The 25,137-nt window shown below is 45.9% G+C and overlaps 1 protein-coding gene across 2 annotated transcripts in view; it reads left to right on the top strand.

Moving 5' to 3' along the window:
* Nucleotides 1-697: 697 nt before the first annotated feature.
* CCND2 (cyclin D2) overlaps nt 698-25,137 on the top strand; it is a 41,506-nt gene continuing 17,066 nt past the window's right edge. For both annotated transcript variants that reach the window (XR_014689342.1, XM_084508685.1), the window contains exons 1-5: nt 698-917; nt 1,971-2,191; nt 3,693-3,908; nt 6,576-6,735; nt 18,117-18,265. Coding sequence is in view for 1 of the 2 variants with exons in the window: in XM_084508685.1 (XP_084364811.1) it covers nt 797-917; nt 1,971-2,191; nt 3,693-3,908; nt 6,576-6,735; nt 18,117-18,265 (867 nt within the window). In the remaining variant the exon portion in view is untranslated. The remainder of the gene's footprint in view (nt 918-1,970; nt 2,192-3,692; nt 3,909-6,575; nt 6,736-18,116; nt 18,266-25,137) is intronic.

Genomic DNA, 25,137 nt, shown 5'->3' with positions numbered 1-25,137 from the left:
GCAGGAGTAGCCAGGAAGGGGAAATGAATGGTGGAAGTTAAAGAGCCTTTCATTGCGGGGCACGCCGCTCTGCTGAGGGTCCCTGACCGACGTACGGCGGGGGGTACCCCCCAGACAGCCCCCCTCCGCCTTCCCAAAACGCGCCCCCATCCCCACTGAGCCTGGCCCGGCCCCAACGAGCCCTCGCCTCGAAGGGGTGGAGGGGGCGAGGGGCCACACGCAGCGCTTCAAGGACGGGATGGGACGGGACGAGGGGCGTGCGACCCTTCTTGTAGGGCAACGCCGGTACCAGCGCTTCGGAGAGCCGGCTCCAGGCGGTGTCACCCGCCCAAGGGTCGCGGGGCAGGGAATCCCGGCAGCTTTTTGGTAGCTAAAAAGCCACGTTTGCCCCGACGGGCGGGGAGATGCACCCGGCGGGTGGTGGGGGGAGAGGCAGAGCCGGTCCCATCCCTCCCGTTGCGCTGCAGAGGGGCGACGGCCGGGCTGGGAGGGGGCAGCGCTGCCCCCCCTCGCCCGAGGAGGCCAGGTGAGGGGGCTGCTCTTCGCCCCCGTCCCCCCGGGGCCGCTCTGGATGCCGGGCGGCAGGCGTCCTTAAAATATAATCTGCCCGGTAACAATCAGCGCGCAGCGGCGAGAGCCCCAGAGCTATTGGCTATGCAAATAGAGGGAGGGGAAGCGGCGCCCCAAACTCCGTACTCACAGTTTTAAGGCGGTATTTCCCCCCCACACCCCCTCCCCTCCCCTTCAGTCCACCTCCGGGGGGGCGGCCGGCGGCCCCCGGCAGCGTGCTACCCGCATGCACGTCGGGGCCGCCCCCGAGCAGCTCCTTCCCCCTCGGGAGCCCCCAGCCCGGCGGGGGCTGCAGCAGAGACCTCACAAAGTTGACGCGTTTTTCCAGCCGGCTGCTTTGCCCGGAGGTAGGCGAGGGAGCAGAGCGAGCAGCCCCGGGCTGGGGCAGGGGGCTCCCACCGGGGGCAGCGGGGCTGCAGCCGCGGGCGCCGACGGCGGGGCCCGGGCAGCGCCTTGCCGGGGGGGGAGCCCTCGGTGCGAGGCTCCCGCTGCCCCCAGCCGGCCCCCGGACCCCCCCGCGCCGTTTCCTAGAAAGTTGCGGCCGCCGTGCGCTGCTGAAGCACTTCGCCTGCTCGCAAGGCGTGCAGACCGGAGGAAGTGGCGGAGGGATTGTTGCTAGATTGCACCCTGAAAGCGTTGCCGAGCGCTCACCCCTCCAGCACCCTCGGCATATCTTACTTTTTTTTTTTTTTTTTTAATTTAATATATATTTTTGCTTTTTTTTTTTTTTTTTTTCTTCGGGTTTGCTCTTAGGCAGGAGCTATCAGGGAGCTCTGCACGCTCCCCCCCCGCTCAGATTAAAGGGGGGTACCGGAGGAGGGGGGGGCGGGGGAGCGGGTCAAAGGCTCGAGAGGGGGGGACACGGGACGTGCATGTGGCGCGCCACCAAGCAGGGGCATTTCGTCCTTAGCCTTCGCAGCCCAGGTGGGTGCCGTAAGCCCCTTGCGGCCAGAAAAGGGGGGGAAATAGACGAAAGGCAGGCTCCCCGCGGGAGGAAAAGTGCGGAGTGGATTTCGTTCTGTCGCTGTAAGGGAGAAAAGAGAAGCTGTCATTTGTGTGTGTGTGTCCCTATACGAGGGCCTCCTGGTTCCTTGTTAGCTTATAGAGAGGAAAAAAAAAAAAAAAAGCGCGTTTGATGTTACGTCTGACCAGCTGCTGTTCTCCATAATAACAAGAGAGAGAACTGCCTGCCCTGGCGAGTTGCGTCACTTTGCTTCAACTTTAGGCTAGAAATCAAGAGAGGGAGAGACGAGTTTCAAGGGAGGCAGGATCGAGCTGGAAAGCCCTGCCGTCTTCCTCCCACCCACCTACCCCTCCTCCTTTACCCCTCTCCTTTCCCCACCCCCTTCCCCCCCCCCAAAAAAAAAAAAAAAAAAAAAAAAAAAAAACTTTTCCATCAGAGAAAGAGGGAGATCTCTTTGGAAACATGGAGCTGCTGTGCTGCGAGGTGGATCCCATGAGGAGAGCTCTGCCTGACCCAAACTTGCTCTACGACGACCGCGTTTTGCACAACTTACTAACCATCGAGGAGAGGTATCTGCCCCAGTGCTCCTACTTCAAGTGCGTCCAGAAGGACATCCAGCCCTTCATGAGGAGGATGGTGGCCACTTGGATGCTGGAGGTTCGTATTTGCTGGCCACCCCGGCCCCTCTGAGCCCCCTGCCCGCGGGGGGCTGGGGTGCAGCGCCCCTGCCTCGCTGCCCCTCTCCTCCTGTAGCCTCTCGCCCCCCGGTCACCGTGGGTTTGGGGTTGGTTTTTTTGTGTGTGTGTGTGGGTTTTCTTTTTCTTTTTTTTTTTTTTTTTTCTTCTTTCCTCGGTGCGGTGGGGGAAGGGGCGCGGGGAGCATCTCGCAGCCCGCCCTGGCAGTCGCCCTGCCGGGGGGCTGCCGCTTCTGCAAAGCGGGGTGCAGCGAGGGGAGGAAGTGGGGGGGAGCTGGGCAAGTCATTTGCAAGTAAAAAGAAAAGAAAAGCCGCCTCCGGCTGCAGGGCGGCTGGAGCGCGGCTGGAGCGCCTGAGATTGAGGCTTTTCTGGGAAAGGGAGCTGCGCCTGGGGCAGGGCGAGGGGCGGGGGGTGACCAGTGCCCCCCACGTTTTGCCCAGCGAGGATTTCATGCCCACGTATGCAGCGGTTGGGACGTGCCTTTTTTCGCCATGTTGAGCTGCGTGCAGCTGCTCGGAGGCGCTGAGCCCGTCTTCACCCTTCTTTCCAAGAAGGGGCTCCGGGGGGGCCCCCCGCCGCTGCACCCCCGCCCCCCCAAATGCAGCCAGGGGCTGCAGGGAAGCCCAAGCAGGTGGCGGACACCTCCTGCACCCCAATCCTTAGCGTGGGGCGGCAGCGGGCCCGCAGCCCCGCAGGCTTGACTGCCTTGCCCTAGCCCCTACCATCATCATTTGCCCACTTCGGATCTCTTTTGGGGGGGACTTTTCCCAGACAAACCCCCCCGGGTTGGAAAGAGCAGACCCTCCGCTTGATTTTCATGTGCGATTTGTGCGGTTTCTCCGCAGCGCTGATTTTTAGTAAATTTTTGAAATAATTTTCTCGCTCGCTCCTGCTCTAAGGATTCAGGCTGCTCGGGCTCTCCCCACCCCACCTCGCCCTCGCTGTGTCTCCCGTCCTTCCCCCCCGCACCAGATCAGGGGCGCAGAGCTGGGGGATGCCCCCCGGGGGAATTTTTGCAATTGTCGGAAACGATAGGGGACCGCCCCGGGATGCCACTGGCACCAAAACCGGGACCTCCAGAGGTGTTTTGATATTTTTATCGATTTTTTGAAAATATGACGAAATCAAAAAAAAAAAAAAGAATTGGGTCGCAAAAAAAAAAGTCGGAGGCTGCTCATTGCTGCTGGATGGGGCTTTTCGGCTCTCCCACACAGTGTCTTGAATTCATTTCTTACTGAATGAACTAAAGGAATGTGAAAGCCGATTGACAGCCTTCCCAGCCTCTCCAGAGATCTCCCCCTCCCCCAAAATTTAGCTCCCCGGGAAACAAAAATAGCAGGAGCTGCAGCGCACAGGCAGTGGTGTGTTTTGTGGGGTCACTCGTTTATTCATTTTTTTATTTCTTGTCTCTTTCTCTGCCCCCCACCCTCCCATCCTCCCCTCCCCACGCTCCTTGCTTGCAGGTCTGTGAAGAGCAGAAGTGTGAAGAAGAAGTTTTCCCTCTGGCAATGAATTACTTGGACAGATTCTTAGCTGTGGTGCCCACTCGAAAGTGCCATCTGCAACTGCTGGGGGCAGTGTGCATGTTCCTGGCCTCCAAGCTGAAAGAGACAATCCCCCTCACAGCAGAGAAGCTGTGCATATATACGGACAATTCCATCAAACCCCAAGAGCTGCTGGTAAGCAGCCCCCTTCCACCTTCAGCACACCCATCCTCTGCATCAGCTCTTGCGCTGACAGCTGTCCCCTTGCCTCTCCCTCTCTTCCACAGCCAGCCACCACTTTTGCCACCCTCCCCCCACGCTCCCCCCTTTTTAAAATCATGCTTTCCACTTTTTTTTTTTTTTTTTCCTTCACACGCTCTCCTGAATTGTCAAAAGTGCTTAGAGCCACCCGTGTGATGGAGCGGGGCCGCCCAGATCCTGCGGGCGCACTGCACCCCCGGGGCTGGGGGCCGCTGGCGGTGGCAGCGGTGGTGGGGGGTCCTGGGCTCCCCTCCTTGCAGCTTCTGCCCCCACCCTTGGCACCCCTCGTGCAGTTCCCTGGGGCTGCCCGGCTGCTGCTCCTGCTGCTCCCGCATTTCCCCGGGGGAGCCCCGGCCCCACGCGTGTGCTTGCCCCGCGGCGGGGGCGCTGCTGCGGGCGGCCCGGCGCGGCTCAGCTCGGCTCGGCGCGGCGCTGCGGCTCCACCTGGCGGCAGACACGCGGAGCCGGGCATGACTTCACCCCTTGAACCGCTGCCAGGCGGCCCCAGGGAGGGAGTGGGGAGGGAGAGCAAGGGGGGGGGCAGCCGGATTTGGGGCCCCGTGGCCGTCTTCGCCCGGTGGTGCAGTGGCGGGGCGCTGCGCCTAGCTGCGGGGCTTGCTTGGCTGCAAGTGGCGGGGTGCCGGTGGGCAAGGTTGGGGTGCCGGGTGCTGTGCGGCTGATGAACGGTGGGTTGGTTCGTGCGGGGGGTTCTTGGCAAGGCAGGTGATGGGGGGGTGGAGTTTGACCCACGAGGGAAAGGGTCTTGGCGTTGGGGGATTCAAACCAGACACTGGGAAAGCAGAAACAGAAAGAATCACGGTTATTCAGGGGAATGCTTAATATGTGCAGAGTGGCATAGAGCGGGAGTTTGGAGCAGATGATCTCGGAGGTCTTTTCCAAGTGTAACGACTCTGTTCAGCCTGTCAGAGGGATGCACGCTCGGCCCGGTAGCTTCATTTGCACAGACGCTGGTGGATGTGCATAGTTAGCTGAATCCCACGAGAATTTCTCCTATGAATCACTGGGTGAAGCCAGTGGGAATTCCCCCTGGGGAGGGGCCAGGAGCTCATGCTTCTGCAGAATAAAGAGCTCTGCGCTGCAAACCCTGCCATGGCTGTCACAGGCATTAGGTGTCCCACTGGTGACACTGGCTGTTGCAGGAAGCGCTGTGGACCCTGTGCAAGAAGAGGGAGCACAATGTACCTCCCTCTTCTTGTCACGTCCATTTAACCTTGCATTCCCTCTACCCAGTCTTCCAGATCGCACCATTATGTGCTTTTCTGGATCAGAATCTATTGTGTTGGGAAGATCAGACCTTAGTTAACGTAATTGCCATTTTGTTAAAACACCTTATTTTTACTTTTTTTTTTGTGGGGGGAGGGAGGGAAGAAAAGAAGCATCTGTTTTTTGGGCCCTGTAGGGGGTAGGTACGTGAATGTGAGATTTCCAAGCTATGGAGGGCTCTGTCATAATCCAGTAGGAATGTCTGTAGGAAAGTAACTTGCTGTTAGAGCAGATATCTATTCAGAGAAACAACTGCAGAAATGGCGTTGTGGGGTCCATGTTTATGGTTTCTCAGCAACACTGGTTGACGTTTCCTGGGCTGCAAAATTAAAGGACGTTTTTTTCGACTTGCCAGCTCTACAAACTTAGCTGGGGCTTCCCGCCACGCTGGGCTCCATCAGGCTAACGCATCATCAGGACTCAAGAATCAGTGCATGGAATTTAATTAATAGCTAATGGTTGATGCATGAGACAGAAATGAGTCCAAGGCCTGAGTTTTGTCTGCTCTGCGGGGCACTGTAAGGTATTCAAAACTCATTTTAAATGTTTAAGTATGCAAACCTAGCCCCACAGTCAGATCTGTTGATGAGGTACCGTTCCTGTGTGTCGTCACATTGCAGGGAATGGCCAGTAGTTACATAGGCGCCCGAGTTTTCCTTTGATTTCACTGGGAGTTTTGGGCGTGCAAAGAATGTGGGACTGGATCCTACATGATTTATTGGCATATAATTTACACAGGCTACTTCTTGGCTGTGTTATGTGCATTTCCTTTCTGCAAAGCCTGTCTCAGAGTAGTTTAAGCACCATCAGATTTATCTGCAGGAGCTTTTGAATGCAGTTTTGGAGAGAGTGCCATCAAATGAACTTCCCCTGTTTTGAAAAAGAATGTATATCTAGGTTATTTTTGTGCGTGGTTATCTCGAGGGCTTTAAATGGCTATAAAGTAAGGACTACAGTCATTTAAAAGAAGTTACTAGGAAAGGACCACAATGACCTTGGCAATATCTAATTGCAGGCTAAACTTTCTGGGTGGGCATTCAACACTGGATACAAAAAAAGTAAAATCTTGGCAGGAGCTGCCAGGTCTCATTATTTTCAGCAGTGCTTGACATTTCCAGTGGTTTAAAAAAAAAAAAAAAAAAGAATAAAAAGAAAAAAAGCCAACAACTTCAAAGCAGTAGGGGCATACTGAAAAAAAATTGTTTGATCAGAACCAATTTAGCAGTGATATAATTACAATCAGATAAATAAGTGAAGTGTTTTCTTCAGACTTGATTATGGCTTTTCTTCTCTTCTTCCCCCCACAAACTCTTGCAGGAATGGGAGCTCGTGGTGCTGGGGAAGTTGAAGTGGAACCTCGCAGCAGTCACCCCGCATGACTTCATTGAACACATTCTACGGAAGCTGCCTCTACCTAAAGACAAGTTGCTTTTGATCCGGAAGCATGCACAAACCTTCATTGCCCTTTGTGCCACAGGTACGCCAAGGTGCCCTGGATATGTCTGCTTGAGATGTGATGGGAAGATTAGTCACTGGTGGCACGAAAGCTTTTCATCCCCTCCGTCCTTAGTATGGTGTGGGAAGAGCTGTTCAAGCCAGTGGGACTTTTGCAACAGGTGTTGTGCATCAGGTCCTCATACTGTGTATCAACAGTATCTTGTAAGGCACTTGCAGTCCTGTTCCTACTAATACATGTGGTGCTTTTGCTGTAAGGCCAATAAGGCTGAACACAGTGATTTTCTACTTTGCCTCATTCAGTAATGTTTTTAAAGAGCCACAGGTCATTTGTACGGTCAAATATGGGATAGCCAAAATACTAGAAGCTGTAAAAGCACGTTGGCCCAAAATGAATGTTGTGTTCTGTAAAATGTTGTTAACAGGACACTGGTTAACCAGTGAGATAGAGATTTTATTTTAATATGTATGTGATCCTACTACATTACTGGAGCATAGGGAATAACAATTTTAAAAAGTAATTATTAAAAAAAAAAAAACATTTGGATTCTTTCTCTTGACTCCAAGCAAGCAGTGAAACTGCTCCCTTTTGTAGGGAACCATTATGCTTCCCTTTTGTCATATTTTTGACTGAATACAGTTTCTGAAGGCTTAGATAAGAAAAATGGCTCTGAAGGAATAGAAGTTTTTGCTATATATTTATATGTAAAATGCTATTGTTATTTTCTGGTGACTTTTAAAGGCTAAGTGTACTTTAATTTTCATTCCAAGGATTAACTGTTAGACCACTTTATAGGAGTTAGACCTAAAGCAGATGAGCAGCATGCCATGTTTTACAGGGGTATTTCGAAGTAGTATATGGCTTAACATTTTGACTCTCTATTGTTTGATATACCTAACTCTTTGTGATGGGATTTGTGCATTGTGAGAACTGTTTCCCCCTGTGTGTTTGCAGAGGCAAATGGAAAATCAAATGCAGCTTTTGGGTAATACAAGTGTATGACTGTTTACTGCTATTTCTGCTTCTCAATGTTTGAGACTGTTCTTACAATGTAGGCCAGTTTTTACTACCTCAGTAGATCTTTTAGAGAATGCTTATATGGATTTTCAGAGGGTAATTAACTTTTTGGTTACTGATTTGGTTACAAGATGCTGAAGCTTTTCCTTCTTTTTCCACTTCTGTGTGATCCTTTTAAGGCAAAAGGCCACAGAGATCAACAGAAATATTGCTCAGTGCCTGCAGGATCACTCTTGGTAATCCATCAGATATTTCTGGTCTAATTAGTAACTTATTTTGGTACATCACGTGTATATTGGCTTTGCATTTTCCCCCTACTTAGGGTTCATTAACACTGCTCTTTCCTTCTGCAAAAGGTGGTCTTTTCAGTGGTTACAATTATTAGGATCATCATAATATCAGCCATCACTCTTCCAACATACTTGTATGTTGTCTTCTATACCAGCCCAGTTTTCCCTCTTCCATTGTTTTAATTTCCTAAAACAGTGTGTTATTTTGTTTTAAGAGGACATTGTCTTGAGTAACGTAGATTCCACTATGATTTACCTTTTCAAATTCTAGTCTGTAATCCTTTGCCCATGAAGTTTTCCAAGTAACCATACTATTGTAGGAGTGTGGGCCATGAAGGAGTTTTCCAAAGGCCTTGGCTTCTTTCCATTCTTTGTCCGTGAGCTCCTTGATGGTTGGTTCCATGTTTTACTAGTCCATTTACTGAGCTCCAGAACAGCATTCTCTTTCTGACCCTTGGTCCAGCTATGCGCTTGTCCTCTGTTTCCCCTGTGTGATCTGCTTCTTGTGGTATCAAATGCATGAACTGAAGTCCTCTAGAGTTTAACGAAGCAACGAGTCAAAGTTTCCTTTTTTTGCACGTTAAAGATGTAGGTATGGAGCTTCCCAGAAGAAAGGGCACAATGGCACTGGCTGCAGTTTTTCTTTTCTTTACGCCCCATTTTCCACAAATTGCTGTGGTGACATTTACGTCTGAGGTGGACCCACAACCCATCACAGCTTCAAAAGCAGATACCTTAACCAAGCCCCTTTTCCCAGTTGTCTACCTTATTCTCAGTTTACTAGCAAGCTGCAACACTGTTATTTGCATTATGGAAATAACGTGTTATTAATGCTTTATTTCCCTTTCACTACCACTCTTCTCAAAGCAATTCTTAACCTCCTCTGTGAAAAAATCCCCTTCTCATCAAACTTCCTTCCAGATCCAGTTGTCATTTCCTTTTCGTGTCTTATTTGTTGCAGAGTTCTCTTCATCAGCCGCTGCATTTCTTCTTTCCCTTTCTCCCTCAAAGCTTCTGCTCTTAGCCAGCTTGGGTTAAGCCTGTTGTTTCATTTCCCCATTTGCCTTCTTTCAGCTAGATGACCTTCTTTGACATGTGGATGCCTCTTCTTTGCTCCCTCCATGCATGTGTTTAGCCCAGTTTTGGCTCTTTAGTGTTACCAGACTTGACCTTGCTGGCTGGCTAATAGTTTTAGTCTTGTTTAATGTCTAAGAGACATTAGCACGCAATGTCTCTTCTTTTGCTTCCTGATTTATCTCAATGCTGCTTTACTCTGCTCTCAAGTAGTTCTTCTTTACTGTGTCATGTAAAGTCTGACATATTTTGATCTTTTCTCCTCTAGCTTGAGTTCTTCACCTACTGCTCCATTTTGGTTTCAGCAAAAGCTTTATACCAGAAATTCCCAAGTGTTCCTTGCCTTTGCAGAGCCAGCTGTGGTCTCAGTCCTGTGAGACTTCATGTCAGCAAACTGGGAAGGGGCACTGATGGGTTGCTGGGTTGCGTTGGATGTTTAGGATCATTTTAATATTGATTTCTAGTCTGATTTCTGTGTGAATAGTACACAAAAGGAGAAGACACTCCTTTTGTATTTTGTATAACTGAGAATACTTTTGTATTCTCAGTTATGTTTTATCATTTTGGTGCTCTGTCTTTATTTCAAGCCTGGTTTCTGAAACAAGCTGCATGAATATAAATCCACAGCCTCTCCCCCGTCATTGTAGTGAGTAATGATTCACATGAGCATGACTGAAACTGGAACATATCCCTCCTTGCTTTTGGTCCCATCTGAACTTATTACTTCTAAGCAAGACAGAAGCTTATTCCTTGAACAAGAAGTTTTCTCTTTTCCCTGCCCTGCACTTGTAACACTTTCTGAAGCCTCGTTCTCCACCAGAAGGATCTGAAAGTGGAGCCACCCTCAGCCCAGCTCTGCCTGTACTTGCAGAGCTGTGGCTGTGCACACAGGGTACTGGCAAGTGAGCAGAGCACAATCTGTTGACTGGGAATTGCCTGTGCATAGGACAGCTCTCTTCAAGCTGCCTCGCTAACTGCACAATAACACCGTATAGACTGATACGTGCTGACATACTGTGTCTTTCACAGTGTCATTTGTTTTCTTACCCTGCTGGTGGCTACCCTATGTGAGCTAAACTCTACTTCAGGAGCCCTGTGAATTTCAAAGGCACTAAAAAGTTAGTGCAGCAAGACTCCCTGCCCGTACAATATGGCTTGGTAAAACAGATGTTTACCTCTTTTTCAGCTTGAGAGGATCCTGTTTATCTGCTTGCCCCAAAGAGACCATTCTTCTTTTGCTCTCTTAAGTCACTGTCATTTGCTGTTCTTATCCTACCTCCCATCTGTTTGTTGCTTTTCACTCTTCATTTGCCCTGCAATGGGCTTACCTCTGTCTCTTCCCATAGCACTCCACAGTTTGGGAATTTTTCTAGGGGGTCATCCATTTGCTTGTTTGTGTTGCTCTCCAAGCCATGGAGTCACTCCTGGAGGAGCAGGAAAATGCCCTGGCTGCAGAACTGCATGCAGAGCATGCCACACTGCAGATGGAAGGAGGACTATTCATTATTTCCTTGACTTCAGCTTGCCCTCCATTTCTTCTTCCAGGTTGTTCAGAGTTGCAGATGCTTGACTGCTTCCTTAAGTTATGCTCTCTCGTTGGAGGCTGTATGTGACACTGTTTTGGCACAGGGTATATATGTATATTTTTGTCTCAGGATCTACAAAAGAATGGGTTTTGAGGGTGGAGAGGATGTGCAGACCAGGACTCAGCAAGAGGAGCTGTGCTTCTCTGGGCAGAAGCAGTAATGGAGAGACTAATCACAGGAGGTTCTTGGTGTTTTATTTAAGTGGCATGCAAAACTTGGAAGCAGAAAGCTTTGTGGACTTGCAGAGACAGAAAGCAACTGTGTAGATCCCTAGACTCAGTTGTTTGCACATTCTCTTTTGTGCTTCAGCTGAGTCCTCTGGCAGGTGAGATGTTACCATAACAAATACAATGGAGCATCTCATGACTGGTGGCTTTCAAAATCTGTGTCTAGAATGAGCCTAAGAAACAGGAGGAAAATTTCAGCTTTAAGTCAGTTTTGTACTGTGTGCCAAACCTCTGCCCACTGTTTCTGGGACATTAATCATCTACATTTGAAAGCTGAGAAAGCTTTTTTTTTTTTTTTTTTTTTTTTTTTTTAACTTCTGGGCCAAATCCGGGATCCTTACTCAGACAGAAGTTCTGTGGAAGTCAATGGGAGTGTTGTATGAGCAAAGACTGCACAGTGAGGCCTATAGCCATGCCGACCTGGAGGGTGACTACACAGAATGCTGTGTAACACCAAGAGGCATGTTTGGTCCTCAGGAGTCCTGCTGGGCAATGTGCTATGTGTCCTTATGCTTTTAGCCAATGTAAGACTTACTTGGCTATGTCTGTGCAGAAGGCAAAGGTGTGCTATGCATCTTAGCCAGGACCTGTTCTTCACAGAGGGGAAAAAAAGTCCAGAGAGGCTTTGTTAGATGCATTAATCTCATAGAAGGAAAATACGCATTGTAAAGTGATGGTGGTTGCACAAATGCTTCTTGCATTACACGTGTCAGAAGAAAAAATAACCCATGTGATTTTATTGCTAGACAAAAGAAGGCTTTTGCTTGTTCCTGGGAGAGGCAGCTCATATCAGTATAACAAACCTCCAGCAGAATGAGGCCACAAGAGCCATCACAGCTCCATTAGCAAGTAGGCAGGGCCTGGGGACTATTTCATATGAGCAGGCTCTCTCCTTAAGTTGTAGGACCCAACAAATCTGGAAAGATGATGTGGAATGAAATTGAGGAAGAGAGCCTTTGCTGATACAAGCTAGTATATTTCCTGAGCTGGAAGATAAGTTGTCCTTCCTACCAGCTGCACATTTGACCTTTTGATGGTTCAAGTGTTAATATAATCCTGATCTTGGTTAAGCTACCTTATTGAAATTGCAGATCAAATGGCAATAATAATCAGTACAAATAGTTATTCAGAAATAGAGCTTATGATTTAATCTGCAGCTAATCAGTATGCTGCATTGAGTGCCTGTATACTTTTCTATGTAGAGTGTTCAACAAGTTTTCCTGTCTATACTTCACTCAGAAGGTTGTGCGATAGCATTAGCATTTAGGATACTTCAAAGTATAAAGTCCAATCTTTTTAGCCTTACTGTAGCCCAGGAACAGAATTAGGTGTCTTCCCTGCCACCTACTCAATGGATAGAAGCACTTACATCTGCATCCTATTTTACTTGATAGTTTTTTCTTTTGTCATTCTTGGCACTGGTATACCTTTTTTTTTTTTTTTTAAGTGCTAAGGAGTCAGTTGGTTTTGCTTTTAAAAGCAGAAATTGTTAACATTGGGAAAAATTGTTGTATCTCGCAGAATTACAGGAGTAAGAGATAAAATGGCCAGTGCAGTTAAAGCCAACTGGATTATTAACACATGAACACAGGAAATGCATTTGGATCAAAACAGGCAAGAATTAAATGCGTGACTTATATTGTTTCTCTTACAGCTTTATTTTAAACTTACCTTCTAAAATAAAGATCCATGCTTATCCTCATAGTAAAATCATTGGCTATGTGAAGTTCGATGCTGAATGAAATCAGGCTGATAAATGTTGATAAGAATTATATAGCAATTTATAAACTGATGTTGTTGAGGATCATCGTTGTGTTCTCCTGATGGAGATAACATTTCTTTTTTTCCTCCCCCTGTGATGTGCCCCCTGAGAAGCATTGCTTTCCTCTAGGTAGCGCTTTCCAATTCTGCATTTGCAGCTCTGCAAACAAACTTCTATTAAATCCTATAGATGAAAACTGGCTGTTAAAATAGCAACCTGCAACCAGAACAGCAACAGGGATCATTGTGAGAAGGTGGAGTTCCCACCTGGCTTTGGCACACAGAGCACGTCCAGCCTGGGTATTTGTCAGTGCTCTTTTCCTTCCGGCAGTTTTCCTTTATTGGCTGTGAGTTAGGGCTTCCCCTTGCAGGACCTCTCTGGGTTCCTGCCTCTGGTTCTCTCCTGCTTTAGTCTGACTGTCAACCGTTCATTTTCCTGGCTCAGAGGTAGTGAAGTCCACTGGATCTGCCTGCAGGAGTGAGCTAGCAAAATAGCTCAGCTGTGGTGTGCAGGGTCCTAGCACCTGACCGTCGGTCACATTTGCTGCACGTGCAGAAAAATGATCTTGGCATGTGCATACATTCCTGTCCTGGCTGTCAGTTCTAGCTTGAGTGCAGAAGAGTGCTGATTGTCCTTGGTACCCTGAATTTGCTCTGGTTGTCTGGTCCAGAGGTGGCTGTGTTTCAAATGGCACTTTCTTGTATTTGCTTTTTTTAATTTTTTTTTCCTCCAGTACTGAAGTTACCTGTAGGAGTCAGTGGGGTTGTGCAGGGTTGGTCCCAAGTTTTTAAGATCCTTTAGGAAAAAAGGTGGCATGGAAATGGTGATGGGATGGTTCATGGCATTTATTGCCTGGGAATAGAAGGCAAAACAAGTCCTGCTTTCTAACAACCCATTTATTTCCTTAAAGTGTTTGCATGTTCTTATTCTCTTAGACTACATGTTGTTGTGCTACCCCTCTGACTTTCGAAACTCTTTCGTATTTTGCTGTGGAGTTGCATAAATCGCAGCAAAGTTAAGAGTCAGAGCCATGCCTTGAGTACATACTCTGGGTTCCCATTAACCAGGGTTGCATATAGGTCCATAGCCATAGCCTTGCTTCAGGTGTCCAGTGCTTTTTATAAGATTGCCTTTGTAATTCAGGGTTCATGGTCTCCGGCAAGAATTTAAAGTAAAAGTATATGTCTCAAATGTTTTAAGTTCTCTCTCTTCCCCCTTTTATTTTGATTTTTTTTTCTTAAATGTCAAGGCAAGCTTTTGACTTAAATCTGGGGGAAGTTTTGCCTGTGAGTAAGAATGGCGAGTTTTGGCTGTTATCATGTGGGAAGTGGGACAAGAGCTTATAATCAAGAAATCATATATAGAAATCTTGTTTCAAATTTCTTGATGGAATGTAAGAGACTCGGAGGGGGGTTCTGCATCCCCTCAGATACGGTGTTTAATATTTATGCTTTCATTGCACCTTGACAAACACTTCACGTAGTTATTGCTTTGCTTGAATATGGAAATATGTTAATTACGGCCTTTATTCCGCTGCCTGCTCTTTTCCTCAGCCTTTTCTATTCAACCCTCTAGGTGGCCCAGCACAATGTGGCTTCTTTTCTTTCAATGAGCTCTTTCCACACTAATAGGGTCCAGGGTGATGTGGAGAACCATGTGCACAAAATTGGTGCACCACCCCCCATCCCTTTGTGGGCATGTCAGGTTAAATTCATATCAGCAGGAGGGTCACTGCCATGATTTTCAATAGCGCGAGATGAGGTGATGACTTCAGACAATGGCGCCACACTCTCCAGTTGGAGACACTTGCCTCACCAGTTGCAGTAGTTAATTAATATGCTAAAAATAGGAGCCAGTGATACAAATCGCTGCCTGTTGTACAACAAAGACTGGGCATGTGTAGCTTTGATAGCCAAGTTTATGGTGCTTGTTATGGAGGGAAGTTAGTTTAGAGCTAGAGGCAATGTAAGACTTTCTGGATGCTGAGCTTTAGTCACTCTGGGCCTCTGGCCATTCGCTCGCTGTCTCATTTGCATTATGAATGACATTAAGGGAACTAACAAGGTTATTGGGCATAGAAACGTTCTCATGTGACCCCACGTGGAAGCAGACCTACAGCAGTGCTAGTTGGCAGGGGCACTGTGGCTCTTTATTCAGCTTCCTAGGAAGACGGTTTCTGGAAGTACATAACTTGTAGGTATAAAATCAACCACGAGAAGACCGGCATTTGAATAATGTGGAGGTCCTGATGTAAGCCCCTAGGAGGCGAGGAAGTTCAGAGGGGAGGCTGAATGCGTGTTGTTCGCTCATCTCATTGAGCCTGGGCTGTGATGAGTGTTGGGAGAGAGACACAGGAGCTCCCTGTTGATGAGATCTCCTCTGCTAGCTGCTGGCAACTGGGGGAAGCTACGCTGTGAGGACACTTGTGAGGCATGGGTCCACCTGGGCCTCCAAGGGGATCTGTTTCTCCCAGCTGCAGATGCAATGGGTGGGAGTGGAGGCATGTTGTTCTTACCCACTGCATTGTAGCTTCTATATGGACTGTCCAGACTTTGTTGGAGTTATCTTTTCCAAAAGATAACTGCATCTTCCCAAAAATTGTGGAAAGGAGGAGTAGATTATGGAAGATCCATGGCCACTGGCAGGTCTCTAGTTCCCATGCATAATTAGGACACAGTTTGGTAAGTCCAAAAAACAAATGCTGGAGTTGCGTCCCAGCTTATGGCCATGTTAGTCAATTGCAGCCTCATTCATGCCCCCATAAGCACACGGGGTTTGCACTCGCCGTTTTTCTCGTCTCCTTCATTTTATGCTCACATGTACTTCAGCAGGCGTTGTGCCACAGCCTGCTTTGTCCCCTGTGGTATCAGCCAGGAGCACTGTTAGTTCCCGTGTCTTTGTGCTGTACGTGGAGGTGAAACATGCTGAAGTCAAAGGGCTTGAATGCCTTGTTCCCAGTTGAGGAGAGTTCCCAGCAGAGCTAAACCCAAGCAGTTGCAGTGTGTACAAGGGTAGAAACAGATCAATGGAGATGCATCCTTCTTTAATTCATCCATTTCTACAGAAATTAGTGGGGTTACTCATGCTCTGTAGGAACAGATTTTTGGGATGCTAAGTCTGTTCTATAAATGTTGTTTGAATATTTTAAAATGTTATAAACATTTGTTACTTGCTCCATGGACTGGGAGAAGACTCTGGACAGTAATTAAAGCACATAAACATTTACGAGCTTTACAGAAACGCCTCTTTATTAGTCCTGGAACTGTTCCTGGTTTTCATGTTGGACTTTGTAAACTGGTGGCCCGTGCTTCTTCCGTGGAGCCGCTAGCTACCAGATCAGTCGACAGGAATGAGCTACAGCAAGGCACCCAGAGCTGAGTCCCAGGGCTCCCAGTAGGTAGCCATGAGTAGGAAAAGAGGCAGCATGGCACAAAACAAGGGCCATTTTGAACATCCGTTTTCAAGCAGGATGAAAGAAGAAATGGTGAGTTCTGCTTAAAATCCCACTGTGTTTATGGCCTGCTCTCAAGGTCTAGCCCAGTAATAACCACAACAGCAGGCAGAGGCACTGAGCAGAGCACAGGCTCCTGCTGAGAGTGCATGTGCTCTGTATCGGGTAGCACTATTTGTTCTCCCTGGTCTCCCACTTACAGGCTGGGGGATGCTGTCCTATGCTGCATAAATTCACATGAGGTAAATGTGAAAGATTGATTTTGATGGTGGAAGTGTAATTCCTTTTACATTGGTGGCGTCATTTGTGATGCATGCTGAGATCAGCATTCGCCAGGCAATGTCCAACACTGACAAGAAGGGGGGTCAAGACTTTCCTGATGACTTAGTTGTTAATTTGGGCACTATTATGATTTCCAAGGCTATTGGCTTTCTTATATATATAGTGAGTTACTACTACAGAAGTGTATAATTGTTATTTTTGTAATAATAGCAGTCCATAATAGTTGTTTCTGTCAGTGGGAATTTGATCATTCAGAAGTGTTTGTCTGTGTGTGATGTCTGCTGAGCTTTCCTGGGAGGAAGGACAGTGGTGGGCATGCAAGTGGTCATCTCCCAGTGGCTCCATGAGACAGATAAGTCTGTGTGAGCATTTCAGCTCCTCTCTTTTCTCTCCCACTTTTAGCTCCCCTTTTAGCCCCCCTCCAGTCCATATGGTTCAATAATATCACCAGAGTTCCTGTCTTCGGTGAATTCTGCATTCCTTTTGGATCCCAGGTACATATTACAGCCTGGAGAAGAACATGCCATCTTCAGAGCTATTCCTGTGCCTGCTGTCTCAGTACCTGAGAGACTGAGAAAGAAACCTCTGTGTGTTTGAAACTTCTTTGGTTACACAAAAATCAGCAGGATTACAGAATTTGTGCTAGCTGTCTTCAGACTTGGGATGTGCCCTTAATGGAAGGACAGTTTTCTGTGAAGTGTCTGTATAAATAGACTAAATATGTTGATAGCATTTCTTTTATATTTTTACTAGGATTATTATTTTTAATCTGGGGAAATACTTGGATTTCCTCTTCTTTCTCCTCCAGTCCTTACAATCGAAAAGTGGTAGAGAAGGGTTTAATAATGAGTTACTGTTGAACAAACAACTTGCAAATCAAATTTAAATTTAGGAAGATATTTTTAACCTAGAAAATCTGGGAATGGTGTTTAGTAAAGGAAATACAAGTTACCAAGCGCCTATGCAGTATGGAAAAGCATAAAGTGGCCTTAGAAAGGTCACAAGAGCATTCAGTTTTATTTTCATTTCTCTCTTGATCTCCGCAGATGTGTGAGAAGTTTTGAAATGCATTTTCAACCTGATTGTTAAAAAGTAGTAGTAATGAGAAATGTGATCTTTGTTTTTTCTTTGATCACATAGCTATGGGCTGTAAGTGTTCTCACTTACTAATTGCAAAGGTGTTGAACATAGAGCAGTAAAGATGAATTGTTAATTAAAATCTCTTTCCCAGACAGTTTGTTAAATGCTGGAATTAATTAAGTCTTTAAAAACTGACGTGAATAAAAAAATCTCAGTTCAGTCCTTTGTGATACCTTATTCCAGTTAGTTTTCTGATTGTACATAGAGCTCTAGTGTGACCAAGACCCAAATTTCTGACATAAATTACAGAAAGCCTCCCTCTTCTTTTTCCTTTTTTTTTGTAAACTAAGAAAAGACTATTAAAAATTGTCCAGGTTTATTTTATGCATCAGTGAGAATAAAAGACCAAGCTGCATTTCCATCTTAATTTGTAGATCTGTTACACCTCCTTTGACTACTTGTGATGAGTAGTGTGACTAATGAGCTCAGTCAGACCAAAAAGAGTGGCACTTTTCCCTTTCTTCTACTTCCCCGTTTTTTTATTCTTGGGTGTGGTTTTTATGTTGATTGCCTGTGATGTTTTGTAGCTTTTCTGGTCCAGGCTTGGACTAATTCCCAGATCTGTTCTTGCAGATTTTAACTTTGCCATGTACCCACCATCAATGATAGCAACTGGAAGTGTGGGAGCAGCCATCTGTGGCCTTCAGCTTGATGATGGGGACAGTTCACTCTCCGGTGACAGCCTAACAGACTTCCTGGCCAAGATCACAAGCACAGATGTGGTGAGTGTCCTGGATTCCTGTTCTTGTTTCACTTCTGAGAGCTCTGAGGAAAACTGGGCCATCCATCAAATGGGTTCTGATCCTGAAAGCCTGCCAGAGTGAAGGGAGGGAATAGTTCCTGGGGAGAGCAGGTTGTAGGTGTGGGCCCAGTGCCTTGGTGGAAGTGATCTGGATGTCCGGAGTTCCTTGGCCTCATGGGAATCACTCTTCATTCATGTTTTGTTCAGCAGCTATGAGGGAAGAGCCTGCTCTGCCTTGGCTGGTCCGAGTGCTTGGACCCACTCTTCCTACTGTGAATAGGCTTGCTATAGTGGGGAAGCCACCCTTAGTGCCCTTCAAGTGATGGCACTGGAAGGCAGACGGCATCCCTCGTGGCATAAGGTAAACACAGGGGCAGTGGTCCTGTGTTTCCAACCTTGAAACTGCTGTTCTGTCCCTCACTGAGAAATCTCCTAAAAATCCTTGACTTAAAGGAAGTGAATTCTGAGTTTACCTAATCCTCCAGCACTGGCAAAATATGAGGCAGGTGCAACCCAGACCATGTGGGTTTCCGTATATAACCTTGCTAAACTCTCCCCATGAAGGGAATTTCTTGTATTGTCAGAAAATTAGGTTATCAGTAGGAGAGGTGAATCTGCTGGCAGTTCAGTGGTTCCTGACAATTAAGTTTAACTTCTGGTGGGTACCTACGAAAAACCCAAACAGGCAGCTCTGCTCAGCAGTCTGAGCAGAAAGCTGAGAGGACTGAAGGGAGTGTTCAGGGTACCTTTCCCCTAGGGGTTTTTCAGGGCACCTTTCCCACCAGTTGTACAGCTGTGTTGGTAGGTGGCTGCAGGTAGACTGTAAACTGCACTACGGGATAAACAGGAGCTTCACCTCCTGCTAAGGTGACAAGTTTTGCCATGGAGAAATACACAGAAAAGGAAAGAAATTGAGCGAGACTTTATGAAATGCAGGCCACTAATAATGCATTCTTACCATAAAAGTATCAATTTCCAATGTGTCAGCCTTAACATGTGTTAACCATAAATTGTTTTACTGCTTTTGCTTTGCAGAGTAAATACCCTGTGCAATTAGTAGATCTGTGATACAATTGTCAAAAGAAGTGTGTTGTTTTTTTTTTTCCAACAAATGTTCTGAATTTTGGTTAAAAAGGAATAGTCCAGTTTGAGAAAAAGGGAATTTCACAATTTCTTTTTTTTTTTTTTTTCCTTTCAATCAGTCTGAGCCTAATTTTAAAGTGCATTTTTGGATCTGCTCATTTCTTTTGATTGGAAATGAGTTCTGCAAAGAAAAAGGAACATTTACAATTCTGAATGCTTATAATGAAATTTAATGAACAGAAATTTAATGAACACTCATTTCATTGTAAGTGAAAATTTCACACAGGTGATTTGCCATTTTGTGCCTGTTTCATACGGGCACAGAAACAGCACTGGTATATTGCAATAAGCAGCGGGAACATACAAGAAAAAATGTATATGACAATTAAGACTGAATGGCTTGATGCAAGTAATTGCACAGTGCTCATTTGTACAGTTGTTCTATTTTAGCTTGAGTAAATCTATTGCATTTACTTAATATATGTGGAAAACAAGAATTACCAGTTATTGATATTGGCAGTTATTGGCTGACTGAAATTTTCTCTTTGGATGTTTTTTGATTGGATGAAACACAGTAAGTTTTGGTGTTGCATCCAACAAATGTCAGGCAGGACTCCTCTAGACATCAAGTGGATAGATATAAGCAGGACATTAGAAACTGGGCAGAGGAAGACCAGAACTTACAGAGAGACTAAGATCTCGTTAACACAGGTGCTGCTTCTGGCCATACTTGTGAGTGTCCACATAATAAGGAATATAGTTGGTGTTAGCCATTGAGAGCTTCTTGTATAATTATCAGTGGTTGTAATGCCATGGGATGTCCATGGACTGATACTCCACAGCCATGATTTTGCTTGCTGCACAGCAAAGCCATATGAATTTTGTTTCTTGGCTGAAGCTTCTGTTGAAGCTCCTTGGCTGCTGCTTATTTTCCTGCTTGCTTTTGCTGATGGATGCCCACACAACTGTTTATGTCCCTACTTCAAAATCCATCCTGGAACTGATTGAGCATAAAGAGGGAAGGATCATTTGTTGTTTTGGAGTTGGTGGGGGGAGTTGCTCAGTTTCTAAGAACAGCCTGTGCTATCAGAGTCGGAGAGCTTTACAGATGCAGTCTTTCCATCACTAGACCACGTTCCCCATACTGGTAAGAGCTGAGAAACTCCCCATACTGGTCCAGATAAACTTCTACTACTATCTCCGCTTGTTGGAGTGGAGATGGCAGGGTAGCACTGCTGATGTGTTTCTCTCAGATGCATGTGGTGAGGTTTTGATCAACCATTGAGTAACTAGGCTCTGTCTTTCTGGAAATGGCAGGGAGCTGTTCAAGGTCATTCTTCGTGTCTTCTGAGAGCTTCTGTTTGCAACCACAAGGATCTTTGTCCTTGCTCTTTTTTAGCATGGACAGGAGGTTTGGTTTGCAGAGACAACAGGCAGCTGACAATACTCAGGTGAGGGCAGGCAAACTCAGCATGTGGGCCACAAAAGTTGCGTCACTGGGATCTGGCAAAGTACTTGGATGTACCTAGATTCCACAATAACAGGGAAGAGAATTACCACCCTCAACTGCTTTTTTTGCCAGCAAAGAGGTTTGAGCATCACTTTATGATGCAGCCCTTGCCACAATAATCTGTTCCTCACTCACCTTTAGATTGGGTAATTTGCAGTTCATGCTGCATGGGGTGTATTTGGATAATGTTTAGAAACTCCAGTGAGGCTAGATGCAGCTGCTCGCTTGCACAGTCAATTGTCATGGTAGGGATTCAAATCACAGGTTTTCCTACTGCACCTCTCCATGTGTTTTTTTCTGGTTACTGGCTGGTGTCTTGCTGTGAAGCCCTCCTTGAATCAGGATCCCAGCTGTTGTAGAAGTTGGCTCTTCCCATGCGCTGTTTGTGTACCGGGGATGTCTGCAAAGGCTTGTAAAGACAAATGAAAAGTCACAGTAGGGTGTCCTGCTGGTGGAATTTTCTTTCTCCTTGGTTTGGTGGAGCCCCTGTTAATTAACTTCCAGAGAATGTTGCAAGGATATTACACAAGACCATGTTGGAAGGGGAATATATGGCTTTTTTTTTTTTTTTTTGCTGTCTTGGGAGTTTTTTTCTGGATTCCCTTCATTTGATATTTATGGATATACATTTAAAGCTCATTTTCTTTCTTATAGGAGATATATGAAGCTTTCTCAGGCTTCCCGATACTTCTTAATGTAATGCCCTTTTGCAACATCTTGCAGATTGGGCAAACTTTATCTCTCATGCTGAATTTTTCTATCCTGATTGTTTCATTCTGAAAGAAAATACCTGCCAGAACAGTTTAGTAGTTCTTAAGTGTTTAGAAGAAAAAAGATGTTGTCTCATTGAAAAATTCATCATGCTTTTTCTTTGAAATTTAGCAGATGGCTTTTTGTCAGAAATGTGCTTTTTGCCATCCTGCTGAAAATCTTCCCAAATTTGGCTAAGCTTATATGCCTTTGGGAAAAAAAAAATCACTCTCCCCAAATAACAAAGAACTCTTAACATTTTACTAGTCACATCCTCTCCAAGAGTCTGTCGGCACTGGGTAGAGACAAGCTTTCTTCTTTTTGCTCCTGGTCTCAGCCCACAGCAGCACAGACTTCTATGGAGACTCTCACTCAGCCTCCAAGTCAAAGCTCCAAGTCAAAGCACACTCAGTACAAAAGGAGCTTCTGGATAATTTAGTCACTGAAAAAAATCAAGTCTTTAAAGAACTTAGATGTGCGCTAATTTTTCAAGATACTTCCATGTGGCTAAACTTGGAGGATTCTCACTGTGGCAGAGCTGGCCCTAACTCAGAGTCTGTCTCCTCCAAAAATTTGAAGTTGCAGATCAACCAAAGTGAGCAAGAATTGTTAACTTGGGCAAAAATAGTGTATATTTCATTAGCCAGGTATTTGGAAATATTTTGGTAGATATTTTCCCCGTGACATTTTTGTTGGAATCAGGCCATGAGCTGGAAAGTTTCACCCCACCTGTTAAAGCTTAAGGGAGCGATAAACAGCTGAAAATAGCTGAAAACAGGGTCTCAAAGAAGTATCAGGCAGTCTTAATAATAGGTAGTTATATCAGCCACATCTGTAAAATGTATTGTTGGCAAAAATGTACTGGCTGGATTGTGTAAGAGTCACCCAAGGCTGTGTTAATGAAGAGTAAAGACTATTGTACTATATTTTATGCTGGCACTTAATTAAAGTTGAATGAAAAGCTTCAGTTCTCTCACTTCCTAATTTCTGATGCCTGAAAGCTGTTTCTGCAGCAACACAATTAATTCATCGTCACTGTATGAATGATCTTGTTTTCAAGGGGAGATTAGAGAAGAGCAAGAATCTATAGCTCAGAGGTTTTAGGAGCATCATGCAGTGGAAAAGTGAGGTAACTTGCAGAGGTTACAGCTCTGCAGGGGAAAAATCTGTGCCTTTATGCCCCTTGTGCCTCCTCGTAGCCCACAAAATGCTGCACAGGGCTGGAGGAGAATCTTCCCGACGAGCAGGTCCTGAGGGCAAAGTGTTGCAGAGTTCTGCTGCCCAACAAGGGGTGCCATGGTGTTTCCTATGGGGTCCCCTGTGTTGCAGTTGACCTCCTAGCTCAGCTTGTAAATAAAATGAACTTTCCTGCTGCTCAGCCGAGGAACTCTGAGGAATGCAGGGACATTTCCTGAACCAGCCACCTTGGATGCTTCCGATATTTGAAACTAGTTCTCAGTTGTTCAGGAGCAAAGAGGTGTCTTAAAAACCCACATCAGCAAATGGGGGTGGGGGAAGTGTTGAGAGAGAGATTGCTTAGCGTGGAAACATAATGGGAAATTTTCATGAACTTAAAGAGAAATGTCGCTATCTGAGGTAAAGCATATGAAAAATTTCAGCTTCAAAGTTGCAAGCGTATGAAAACATACTCTTGAGAATGATAATGAAATCCTGCTGTAACTAAGCTGCACTGAGCTTTTCTAAACTTTTACTGTTCTACAGAGATAATTTGAGGGTGCTATCTGTTTGCTAGGAAATAGCAGCATAAACCAAGAAGCTGAAATCAATGGAGTTATTTTAGATTTACACTGGTGTAACTGAGAGTGGAGTTTGGCATATAGTGCTGTAATGTTTTTAATGGGTGTTTCATTAAGAATTAGACCAAAAATATGCTACTAATAAACACCATTTAATTTAGAACCCTGCTGCTGGGTAAGCAAAGAACCAACACGCTAGTGTTTCTTTCAAAAACACATGGATGATGATTACCCTCGTATGAATGCAAAGCAGTGCTCTGGGCTTCAGACAAGATAGTACAAGGCATCATGCCAGTATCGTTTTAATGATAACAGTGATTTATGATAAATAGCTGCCCCAAGCTATTTGTTGAAGGTTGAATCACAGTTTTGAAGAGGCAGTGACAATTAGCCCATGTAAACCTCAGTTTCATTACTCCTTTCACCTACCAAAATAATCATTAGGGAGTAACTCTTGGAGGAGTTTGAGAATGCTCATCGGTGTTACGGGTAGCAAAAATAGGCTCTGTATGGCATATCTGAATGGCCTTATCTGATAACTGTTTTCCCAAAGAGTTGATAAGATCGAGTCCAACACAGCTTGATGCAGTTTTGCAGGATGGGGATTGCACAGTGTGATCTGTTTTCCTGCCAGAGGGTGGGAACATTTCCTTTGCTGTTTCTTGAAGAGGAGAGGCTGGTAGGCAAAGAGTTAACAGAACTACTCACAGGAAGCACACAAGCTCCCTGTGCATCTCTTGGAGGATCATTGCAATGGAAAAATAAACAACTCAGGAAGTCACGAATTTCCAAAGCATCCCAGACGAGCACTCCAGTGTGCACAGTATCCTGTTCCCAGTGGAGCCAGCTGCTTCAGAGGAGGATACGAGCATTCCTGCTGTGTACAATTACGGGATATGAGGAAGGATAGCTGAATGGGTAGGGCATAAACCTGGCATTTTGAGACTTTGAGGTTAATACTCCGCCTTGTGACAGACCTGCCTTGGTTAAATCTCTCTTCACCTCCTTGGAAGAGCAGCCATCAGTTCAGTGTGTCAGCTTCCTAGCCACATGTCTGGAAACTGCCTCTCTGACCTTGCTTGAGAGCATTCTCATAAAGCATGGCACACGTAGACATGATTTAACCTGGTTATTGCTTGCATTTCCCTTGAGTCTGTCCAGAGACTGCCTTGCCTGCATTTTCTGTTGTGCCGCAGACCTCCTCATGGAGAAGTATACTGAGGATTCCAAGGTGCTTTAGAAACTACAGTAGTGGTAGGTAGATGAGCTTTTTCCTGTAACCTTGGAAAAGAATTTTATAGGCAGAAATTAGTGAGAATTAGGGTTATCTTTAAAACATAGTTATGTACTTTGAGCATAGTTATGTGCTTTGAGCAAAGGGTTATTTTAAATGATCTCCACAGTTCCTTTCCAACCTCTTAAGTGCACTGAAACACAGAAATGATTATCTCATGTTAAAAATGTGTTCAGATTATATCATTGATAAAAACCGGCAAGGTTAGATCTAAAATTAAGCTGGTTAGTAATTGCTTGTGGAAGAAACTCTGTAAAATGATAGCAGCCAGAAGCATTGGTCAGGTTCAGTCTGTGTGATAATGAGGTTTATGTGCACACATCTTCCTTCTAGAGCCCAGCTTTCAGGGTTGCAGCCCTGAAATGACAAAAGTTGTTGTCCTCCCCTGCATCAGCAGTAGGGGAAGGGTTTTCAGGCAGAGCCAAATGTAGGCTTTTATGCAGGCACAAGTCCCTTTA

The sequence above is a fragment of the Aythya ferina genome (assembly GCF_964211825.1).
Source record: "Aythya ferina genome assembly, chromosome: 1".
Lineage (NCBI taxonomy): Eukaryota > Metazoa > Chordata > Aves > Anseriformes > Anatidae > Aythya > Aythya ferina.
This window is presented reverse-complemented; position numbering and strand designations above follow the sequence as displayed.